The sequence below is a fragment of the Cynoglossus semilaevis genome, chromosome Z (assembly GCF_000523025.1).
Source record: "Cynoglossus semilaevis isolate Cse_v1.0 chromosome Z, Cse_v1.0, whole genome shotgun sequence".
In the NCBI taxonomy this organism is placed as follows: domain Eukaryota; kingdom Metazoa; phylum Chordata; class Actinopteri; order Pleuronectiformes; family Cynoglossidae; genus Cynoglossus; species Cynoglossus semilaevis.
Window position 1 is genome coordinate 19535820 of NC_024328.1, and position 10741 is coordinate 19546560.

General features: G+C 40.8%; 3 protein-coding genes across 6 annotated transcripts in view; 1 reads left to right on the forward strand and 2 right to left on the reverse strand.

The window, feature by feature from the left end:
- mblac2 (metallo-beta-lactamase domain containing 2) overlaps window positions 1-3448 on the reverse strand; it is a 7801-nt gene extending 4353 nt beyond the window's left edge. The window contains exon 1 of the mRNA XM_008336809.3: window positions 2761-3448. Within this exon, the coding sequence (XP_008335031.1) occupies window positions 2761-3202 (442 nt within the window). The 5' untranslated portion in view covers window positions 3203-3448. The remainder of the gene's footprint in view (window positions 1-2760) is intronic.
- Window positions 3449-4080: 632 nt separating this feature from the next.
- On the forward strand, window positions 4081-8728 carry polr3g (polymerase (RNA) III (DNA directed) polypeptide G). 3 transcript variants are annotated; one of them, XM_017043296.2, is made up of 8 exons: window positions 4081-4650; window positions 4991-5120; window positions 6393-6458; window positions 6546-6605; window positions 6681-6742; window positions 6822-6950; window positions 7043-7149; window positions 8592-8728. In XM_017043296.2, the coding sequence occupies exons 1-7, from the start codon at window positions 4501-4503 to the stop codon at window positions 7130-7132; spliced, it is 687 nt and encodes a 228-aa protein (XP_016898785.1). In that variant the 5' UTR covers window positions 4081-4500; the 3' UTR covers window positions 7133-7149; window positions 8592-8728. The 3 variants fall into 3 exon arrangements, with proteins under 3 accessions (XP_016898785.1, XP_008335034.1, XP_016898783.1); XM_008336812.3 differs by lacking the exon at window positions 8592-8728 and having other exon boundaries at window positions 4083-4355; window positions 4538-4650; window positions 7043-7415; XM_017043294.2 differs by lacking the exon at window positions 8592-8728 and having other exon boundaries at window positions 4083-4650; window positions 7043-7415.
- Window positions 7267-10741, reverse strand: part of lysmd3 (LysM, putative peptidoglycan-binding, domain containing 3) — a 5162-nt gene continuing 1687 nt past the window's right edge. For both annotated transcript variants that reach the window (XM_008336810.2, XM_017043293.2), the window contains 2 exons: window positions 9705-9976; window positions 7267-8831 (listed from right to left, as the gene is read on the reverse strand). In XM_008336810.2, coding sequence (XP_008335032.1) covers window positions 8142-8831; window positions 9705-9971 — 957 coding nt within the window. In that variant the 5' untranslated portion in view covers window positions 9972-9976 and the 3' untranslated portion in view covers window positions 7267-8141. The remainder of the gene's footprint in view (window positions 8832-9704; window positions 9977-10741) is intronic.

A 10741-nucleotide genomic window follows, 5' to 3' on the forward strand; every position in this document is an offset into this window, starting at 1 on the left:
AGTAGTTGAAGCTAGGTTGAGGCAGGAAGTGGTGATTAGTGAACAACAGTATGGTTTCATGCCTAGGAAGAGTACCACAGATGCAATATTTGCCTTGAGGATGTTGATGGAGAAGTACAGGGAAGGTCAGAAGGAGCTGCATTGTGTATTTGTAGATCTAGAAAAGGCATATGACAAAGTGCCAAGGGAGGAATTGTGGTTTTGTATGAGGAAGTCAGGAGTGGCAGAGAAGTATGTTAGGACATGTATGAGAATAGTACAACAGTAGTGAGGTGCGCTGTTGGGAGGACAGAAGACTTCAAGGTGGAGGTGGGACTACATCAAGGATCGGCCCTGAGCCCCTTCTTGTTTGCTTTGGTGATGGACAGATTGACAGATGAGGTCAGACAGGAGTCCCCATGGACTATGATGTTTGCAGATGACATTGTGATCTGTAGTGAGAGTAGGCAGCAGCTAGAAGAGAACCTAGAGAGGTGGAGGTTTGCACTAGAAAGAAGAGGAATGAAGGTCAGCCGCAGCAAGACAGAGTACATGTGTGTAAACGAAAGGGAGAACAGTGAAATAGTGAGGTTACAAGGAGCAGAGGTGGTGAAGGTGCAGGAGTTTAGGTACTTAGGATCAACTGTTCAGAGCAGAGGAGACTGTGGAAGAGAGGTGAAGAATAGAGTACAGGCAGGATGGAACAGCTGGAGAAACGTGTCAGGAGTGATCTGTGACAGAAGAGTGTCAGCTAAGGTGAAGGGAAAGGTTTACAGGACGGTGGTGAGACTAGGCATGATGTATGGTTTAGAGACAGTAGCAATAGGCAGAAGACAGGAGGAGGAGCTGGAGGTGGCAGAGTTAAAGATGCTAAGATTCTCTTTAGGAGTGACAAGAATGGACAGGGTCAGGAATGAGGTCATTAGAGGGACAACACAGACAGGAAGGTTTGGAGAAAAAGCTAGAGAAGCCAGATTGAGATGGTTTGGACATGTGCAGAGGAGGGACAGTGGATACATTGGTAGAAGAATGTCAGAGATGGAGCTACCAGGTAGGAGACAAAGAGGAAGGCCAAAGAGGGGATATATGGATGCAGTGAGGGAGGACATGCAGATAGTTGGAGTCAGAGTAGAAGATGCAGAGAACAGGGCAATATGGAAATCAATGATTCTCTGTGGCAACCCTTGAAAAACGGGACAAAGCCGAAAGAAAAAGAAGAAGAGGAAGAAGAAGAAGAAAAAGAACAAGAAGAAGAAGAAGAACAACAACAACAAACATAGCAAGATTGTCAGTTTACTGATGTTGCGATGGATGTGATGTGACTCTACCAGGGATGGATAAATCGGTACTTCCTTCCCAAGTGTAACTGAATACATCATTCATCTGCACAGGACATTTTCTAAAAATAGAACTGCATTGTAAGTACCGATGACAAAGGCCCATGCAGCTGCTTTACCTTTACTGTCACATATTTGATTTTTGTCTTCAATTGTGGGACAATAGACAGACAAACAAAAACTCTAAAAACTCCAGAGCTAACAGACATTAACACTAGTTGGCAAAAGGCTTTATCTCATGGATGTAAAAGTGATCAATGTGTGCTACTTTACAAGGCTGGTGGTGTTGAGGTTAAGTAGTTTTTTATGGTTTTAAGTTACAGCTCTCCTCTGGTACAGGAATGCAGATGAAAGCACTTACATGATGGTCTGTGTTCAGGTCAGCTACAGTTCTGATTCTGAAGGGCTAAGGATGCACTGTGTTTTAATTTTTAATCCGTAGAGCTGATTCCTAACCCTTTTATAAACAATTGTATATACCCATCCCATAGCACACCAGCAATTTCAGATTACTCACAATTTACTTACTCAATGAGAAACCGGATCCTGTTTAATTTAACACAATACTGGTATACCAGCAGGAAATATATGTCCCTCTTGTTTTATTTTTTTACAGTCACCTGCTGGTACCTAGTGGAAGAGTGTTTGATTGTTCTGCCTGTCACTGTTGCACGACTAGCTGAGCTAGGACAAATTATTTTTCCCGTAAATATATTTTTCAGTTTGATAGTACAATATTGCTAATGATTAAACTAATTCTCTGTCAGAGTAAAATGTTGCCATAAGAACTACTAATACATCTAGCTATACAGCTTTAAAGACTAAGCTTTGTTCATTTAACATATGTAGTGGATTGTGGTTGACATAACTAAGGCAGGTGTCAATCGTGCTGGGGCACTGAAGGACAGAGTACAATAGTACTCCAAACAAGAAAACTGAAAGAGGTACTGCAGATGAACATACTATTATATTTGCTTCCCAGTGATTGACTACAATAAGCTGCTCTACCTCTCCATCTCTCATTTGGCAAGTCATTTTTGGTTCCGCGCCAAATTTCTCCAGTTGCTCTCTGTGCCTCTAAATTCTCCAGTGGAAACAGAGATGAGCATAGTAATGTGCCGCAGCCATTAAATCATACCTAATGTATCCTCCCTGATGTTTAGCACCAGTCAAGTACATTAAGAACACTTCATGATGACATCTCATCCTTCTAGCCTTCCTGTCTGCAGAGACCCCCTCTCCTCTCCTCTCCTGTCCTGTCCTCTCTTGTCCTGTCCTGTACTGTCCTGTCCTGTCCTGTCCTGTCCTGTCCTGTCCTGTCCTGTCCTGTCCTGTCCTGTCCTGTCCTGTCCTGTCCTGTCCTGTCCTGTCCTGTCCTGTCCTGTCCTGTCCTGTCCTGTCCTCTCTCCTCTCCTCTCCTCTCCTCTATCTGTGCTGTACCTACCTTCCTGCAGGATGTGTGTTGGCTGCACTGCCTTCACTCTGTAATGCCTTGCTCTCCATCCTGGACTAGGAGACTCGGCAATCTCCCTGTCACTCAGCCAGGTCACCGTTTCGAAGTTGTCTCCATTAGCCAGAGCATCGACCTCGGCGCTGTGGACGCCCACCTGTTGGAACTGATGCAGACCCCCTGAGTGGTCAAAGTGGGCGTGGGTGGCAATGGCCAGCAGCGGATTTTTCCTCTGCGGGTCTTTCCCCAGCAGCCCATTGGCGTCAATATAGTCAGGTAAGCTCCTCAAGCCCAGACCGGTGTCTATCACCACATCTTGGTGGGAGCCTCGGAGCAGCCAGATGTTGGCCCGGTTCTCCGACTGGAAGAATCGCTCTTGGATCCAGAAGAGTCCGTCTCCGAGCGATTTGTGTGCGTACCAGTCGACTGCAGACATCCCCAGTCATGCGCTCGTCGAAACAGGCCGGAGTGGGCGTCGAGCTGACAGGTAGAGGAGCTGTGGTTGAGCAGTTAATGGCCTCTTTGCTCAATAAGCTGTGTTTCCATTGACGCCAACGTCACAGTGACCACGGCCACACCCTTCTGTCAAAACAGCAAACTCATTGGTCGAAGCAGTGAGTCACGAAGGTCTTAGACAGGCCGGTATTGGAATAAAAATAAGTCCCACCTTCTTACGCTATGGTACAACACTCGTTCTTAGCAGACGCCGCCACATTGGTCCAGGCCATAAACCGTTAGCTATTATTATTATTATTATTATTGGTAGTAGAAGTATTATTATTATTATTAATAATAATAATAATAATTTGTGTATTTTGCCCAAAGATAACTCTTCAAGCAGATGGATAGAAAAATGGCGGAAGTAAACAAAATGGATATACGAATTACTAATACTTTACTACATTACTAGGGCAATAATACCTATAATAAAGACAGAAAAATCAGTCCCAACTTTTTATTGTTTTACCCTATTTAACAAAAAGCCAAAAGATCCAAACACCGATAAGCAGATAACGGTGCAATTATTATTTAGTTGGAAGGTACTGTTATCATTGCGATCATATTGGATAAACATAAATAAATTATAATAACAATGACATCAATGTAATGACTAATAACTCCTGTTCGTTTTCTAAATGTATACATTTGTCATTAATATAATCATGCCTAACAACCCCTTGACGAATTCCTTTAGTTTTAGCCAGGACCAATATGGCGACAACGCGCCTTCCTATTGGTTGAACGGTTAGTGACTCATACTTTGGACCAGTAGAACGTTTGGGAAAAAGAAATCACGCCCCCTTCGTCGTACGCAGGGCGGGGTCTACTGAAGGCGTTAAAAACACCTTCCACGCGTTTGCTGCGCGTTGTACTAATTTGTACGCCGGCTTTAGCGATTTTGAAGGGAGCAGGTTCGGTTTTAGCTATAATATATACAGCAGTTTGTTGCCTACCGAACTCGAGAAAAGAAAGGTTTAACTGAAAGCCAAATCAAGTGATCAGGGCTAGACTGGCGCTGTAAATAGACCTCGTTTAAATGGACAATATAGTCTGAACAGTTTTCTGTGCAGTTTAATAACACCCCACTAGTAAGTATTACCAACAATTAGCTTTGAAAGGTGGTGAGTCCGTGGTCTTATATTAATGTACCATAGAGAGAAGATGACACAGTGTCACAAACCTGCTTTGGTGTTTACACATGCTGCACGCTGACGGTGACGTTTACATGTCGGGATGACGCGTGGTTTGTGTGGTGCGATTATTTTAACAGTCATGGCAGGAAAAGGTCGTGGAGTCGGTTCTTTTACGTTCAACATTGAGGCTTTGGGCATCGGCAGGGGCAGTATGCCAGAGGCCAGGGTGGGGCCCAGCCCTCTGTTCCCGGTGAGTCTCTTTATCCTCCCTCCCCTCCTGTACACCATGAAAACCAGTGCTCTTTGTAGAGTATTTTAACTTTACTAGATTTGTGTAAATGTTGTAGGACATTGATAAATTAAATCAGTGTTGTGTTAAACTATACTGAGTATACTAATTTCTTGTTTGTAAAATAAACAAAACTAGGAAGTTCAGGTCTTCAGTTATTAACTACAGATCAGAACAGTTACCTGGGTATTTTAGGTATTGTTGGCCATTATTAGTTAGTTGTACTGACCTAATAAATGAAATGGACATAAAACTGTGACACATAACTGAAGTTACCATTTTTTTTCCCTCATTTGTCCAGAGCACAGATGTTAAACCTGTGCCACTGAAGGCTGGTGAAGATGAAGACTACATGTTGGCTTTGAAACAGGAGATGAGGGGAACAATGCAGAGGCTACCTCACAACATCAAGCATCACAACAAAGTTGCAGGTGAGAAGGGGAGTGATGCATTAGAAACCTAACATCTCACAATAATCTGAAGGCAAGGAAATTGGTTTCAGTGAAGAGAGATAATGCAGCACTTTAGAATTTGACATTTAACCAGGTCTGGGGAAATGTTATCAAAGCATACTTCTGGGAGTATTTAGTTGCAGCCTTTATCAAATCCAACCAATTTAATGTGATGATATAGAGTAATCCAACATGTAAAGAACCTTCAGAGTTATTCCAGAATACTACTCAAATAAGGCGTCTTTTTTAGAGGCACTTTTCTCTTTAAAGGAAGCAATTACAATATTTTCAATCACATTGTCATCAATCATAATTTAAATTGTGGTAAAATGTGATTTATAAGAGATTTTAACAATTATGTAATATATTTAAGTAATTATGTCAAATATAAAACCACAGCTATTTGCCACTGCCAGGCTATTGTTTTAGCTAGTTTGGTATTGGAAAAACAGAAAGAATAAGGGAGCACAAATATTTTAAATGGTACGTTTTAGAGCAACAGCAAGGTCTGTACTGCATTTAGTAGTTCTTCCCCTTTGTAGTATTGTGGTGATTTTACTCTGTAGTGTTCACTGGTAACTCTGGTATAACAGATAAAACTAAAATAAAAATGTCCACACAAAAGTGGTACCTTTTGTCATTTTGTATTCATGTACAGTAGGCAAACCCTAAATTCTCTGTGGTTGAAATGCATGATGACCCAAGTCCAAAGCCAGTAGTTATCTACATTTCACCCCTTATGTGACCCATTGTATGTCTTTTTTTCCGTGGACCTTATATGTTCCCATTCATAATAATTTCAAATTGTCCATGTCTACAAACTTCCAAAAGCCTTTATACATGTATACACAACACTGCCTCATTATGTTAGTGCTTGTTGTGTAATGCATGTAAGAATGATGTATTTTGAGCTTGCTGTGGAGATTTATGTCTGTCACTGTAGGCTGGCATTAAAACCACCAGGTATATTCACTACAACAAGGATCTTAAACTGCTGGCCTGCGGGCAAATTCTAGCCCGTGATCCACCCGTCTGGCGTGCAACTGTCAGTTATAATGTAATCTGACTCCTGCTGTGGGGCCTCAGCTGAATTTTTAGAGTCTAAAATTTAAAGATTTAAAATCTAAAATTCAGACCCATGCACCACAATATTTGGAGTAATCACACCAATGTTAAAATATTTCCTATCATTTAAGACTGTCTTCAAGTGACATTTTACTGATGTTTATTTCTGTTGTTTACATAAAATAGATGTAGAGAGATACACAGAGCGATATCTAAGGCAAAAACAGATCATGGCTCAAGAATGGACTCCAGGTATTTGCATTCATATGTGTATTGGAATTTAAGAAGGTACAGTGGGAAAAAAAACACAGTATACTGAATGCTTTCGTTTTGTTTTAGACTGGAGCTGTTTCCCTAAAGAACTGATGCCACAGAAAAGAAAACCTTGGGTCAAAGCAGGTATATTGGAAAGCAGAGTTGAAGATTGTTCTGTACTTTTACACAAGCATAAGAGTTCATGCTATACTACAACAGGTGCTAAGAAAACAAAGACAGTACAAGGCAAAGACACAAAGGATGTGCTGACTAAATTAGATGTAAGCCTTCTCACTTGATCTGTTTGTGATAATTGTGGAGTAATTGTTGAAAAAAAACATTTATTTAATAATATTTCAGGAACTGGCAAAGGTAGAAGATGGAAAAACAGAAAAATCAGATGATGAGACAGAAAAGAAACCAGGAGAAGAGGATGACGAAGAGGAGGGTGTGGGAGAGGAAGAATACGAGGAAGAGGATATAGAAGAGGTGAGAAATTTTGAAGTCAAAATCCATGTTTATGGTAAACTTAAGTTTTGTGATGGACATAAAGAAGACTTTTTTTCTGTTTTCACCTGCAGGACAATGACTACATAGAAAGCTATTTTGACAACGGTGAAGACTTTGCTGCGGACAGTGATGACAACATGGATGGAGAAGCAACCTACTGAGCCAACAGTATGCTGAAGTAAATGATCAGACTTTTCTTTTTGTAAAAAGCTGTAGATGTTTTTCTTTTTGTTAGAGCTCAGGTCAGCCTTTTCCTTAAATATCTAATGTAAAATAAGAAATACCAAACTGTGTGTGAACTGGCAATAATTTATTCAAAATAGATGTATTTATTTTCCAGCCTGTAGCCCATTTTCCACAGGTTGAAAGGCACATATTACATACAAAATGCTTCGTCAAAAAATCGAAACACTGATCAAATAAAAAGGGCTATATACAACAAAGTCAGAAAATTCTGTAATTACTAGAACAAGTCATCATTTTTTTGGGAATTCTGTGCATTTCCCGTTATTCTCACCAGACAAGGTGTTTTTGTCTTTCAATAGAAAAAGTACATTTTCTGTCCAGGTAGATTCAAATAAAAACAAATTCACAAAGGTTTGATGGAACCAAATAAACACAATTGAATTGGTAACTTTCAATACTGATAGTTTAAATAAATCCAATGGTCTGACACAAATCTGTGTATTAAAACAGCATTTTCAATTCAGTCTTCACAAGCACTAAAAATTAAGAACCTGACAGAGGGGTTAAACACTGTTGGATCAGATTAAAGAGGTTTCATTAAAAATAAACACAGAGTATTGATTGGTTTGGACCCTGGTCACAGACATCTTACTAGAAATAATGCTTAATATTTTAATGGTGCTTGGTAAAAACAAGGCAGTCCAGATGAAAAGTATTCTCTAGATTTATGAAAATCTAAAAACTATTTGGATATCAACTATCCTCAATTCAAAAAGCAGCCTTTGTTTAGTTGAATCTATCCAAACGTGTTTGTCTACACAGACACAACCATACAAATTTTCAGCCAAACAATGCTCACAGCAAAAAGTCCATAACAAATTGCATTGTTTTAGGTCAATGACAAGAGTTCATAACTGAAACACTCATCTTTATTAGTCTCTCATCTTGATATAAACTTTGTAAAGGGAAGAAAAAGAAAACTTGCTATGTCTTTTCATGGCCTATGTTTTTACCAATCCCTGCTTTGTCCACATCTTTAACCACAATTTCAACATGTCCTGGAGCAGCTCCTGCATTGTTATCCTTTTTAATTGAAATGTCCAAATTATTGCCATTGAGATTTCCAGGAGCCATGTTCTCGCCTGTTTGTACGCTATTGCCATGATGGCTTACCTCGACTTTCATTAAGACCTCGTAGTACAGCAGGTAAAACACAGGCGTGATGATACCGACAACCAGCATAATGACCACTGCCGTCCACCATCTCATACCCCAGTCTGCCCCATAGTAAGGGTCTTTCCGTTGAACGGGCTTGTACTCTACTTCTGCTAGCAGTGGCTGCTGCAGTGTTAGAGAGGAAACCACCTCATTCAGGCTGCTCCGAGAAGGGCCGGTGGATTTAACCAGACGCTCAATGTCCTTGTCCTTCTCCAGGAGGAAACCTTCTACACTGTCCGTAGAGGACGAAGAGTCTGTGGAGAACTCAGAAGGCAGCAAGGGAACCGGTGAGGTCTGAGGCAGTCGCCTGGCACCTGTGGGTGTGGGAGGCTTAAGAGGACCAGTGCTGTGAGTCTCAGTCAAGACACTGAAACGCTTCACAGGAATCTTTACTGACCGCAGGGCAAAGAAGTCCTGCTCTGTCAGGAGGTTGTTGGCACGCTTGATATCTGCAACCTAAAAAACAGGAGATAATTATTTGATTTAATGAAAAATACTAATAAATGTAATTTGTGATGAAGATCTGATTACTCCAATTTTAAGTAACAGTCATAATTAATTAAAAACAGCTACACTGTGATTTCATTTTAATGAATCGGTAGCCATATTCAAAAAGAGAGAACAGCTAAAACAGTTAAAATAGTTATTATATCTGACACTAGAGCCAATGGACATAGTTGTGACAGGTCCTCACTAAAAAGCTTTTGTCTAGGTCTTTATCTGATGCTTTTAAAATAATTTAGGAATAAAATTATAACTGTAAATTGTTGGCTTATATAAGTACAGTGTAAGTTCAAGTTACAGTCTACCTCGTGGCTGAGGCTATAATGTGGTTGAGCAGCTCCTTCTCACCATTCCTGTCTAAGACTTTAACCAGATCCTGGATACTCTCTACACTAAAAGGCTCCTAGCTAGAAAAGTGCACTTTTTGGGCAGTATGGCATGTTCCAAGGTTGCAACATATTATTAATAGACATATTATGAAATACATTACGGCTTGTGCCTTCACCAACTATAATAAATGGCCCTCAACTCATTTGAAAATAAATTCTGTGGATGTTAATTTGAGTTTGAGTACCCCCAGTAGAGAGCAATTTAATGCTCAGAGACGTGGGGTGTGGGATGCTGCAAGGATTTATTTTTGCAATAATGAAGGCACCACTGGCATTTCCCCTTCTATGTTTATTTCATTTGGCTGAACGGACTTAGCCAATTAGATGTTATGTCTTAAAGAAAACAAACTGCTGGTTCTTCTTACCTCACTTTAGAGTTGCAGAGTGGGGTTTGACTATTTTAAACCTTATTGGTTATATCAATGAACAGACTTACTGAACAATGGTACTGCAGAGCAATGCTATTCAGAGTGTCACCCTCCTGGATGTCTCTGGTTAGGTAGATAATATCATCAGTCCTCTCTCTGGATGTGCTCCTCCGTTGTCGTTCTTTGCCACGAGGCCGAAGCTCATAGATCTCACCGTCCTCCTCTGACAGGTCATTCTCTGAGCCATTGTTTGCAAATAGATAGGCAGGACCGCCATTGACAGGCTGCACCACGGTGGCTGACTGGAATCCATAGTGCTGGCTTCTACTGGACATTTTTACTGTATTGAAAAAAAAAAGCAAAAGCTAGACCTGAATCTTAAATGAAAAAGCACATTGTGAAGCAGAATGCTACTGTAGCAAACCACAACATATTTACGGTTTCGTGTTCAGGAGGCAAGAGTTACCACAAATACACATTTAGATGAAGTGTCGGAGCCTGTTTACCTGCATTTTAAAAGGTGTGACATGTACACCTGTAATATCTTGTAATAATAAGTAGGGTATGAGAAGGGCTGAGAACATGACAACCTGTGCTGATGTATAAACACACACACAGAAGTTTAACGGGCTAATATACACTCACCGGCCACTTTATTAGGTACACCTGTCCAACTGCTCGTTAACACTTAATTTCTAATCAGCCAATCACATGGCGGCAACTCAGTGCATTTAGGCATGTAGACATGGTCAAGACAATCTCCTGCAGTTCAAACCGAGCATCAGTATGGGGAAGAAAGGTGATTTGAGTGACTTTGAACGTGGCATGGTTGTTGGTGCCAGAAGGGCTGGTCTGAGTATTTCAGAAACTGCTGATCTACTGGGATTTTCACGCACAACCATCTCTAGGGTTTACAGAGAATGGTCCGAAAAAGAAAAAATATCCAGTGAGCGGCAGTTCTGTGGGCGGAAATGCCTTGTTGATGCCAGAGGTCAGAGGAGAATGGCCAGACTGGTTCGAGCTGATAGAAAGGCAACAGTGACTCAAATAACCACCCGTTACAACCAAGGTAGGCAGAAGAGCATCTCTGAACGCACAGTACGTC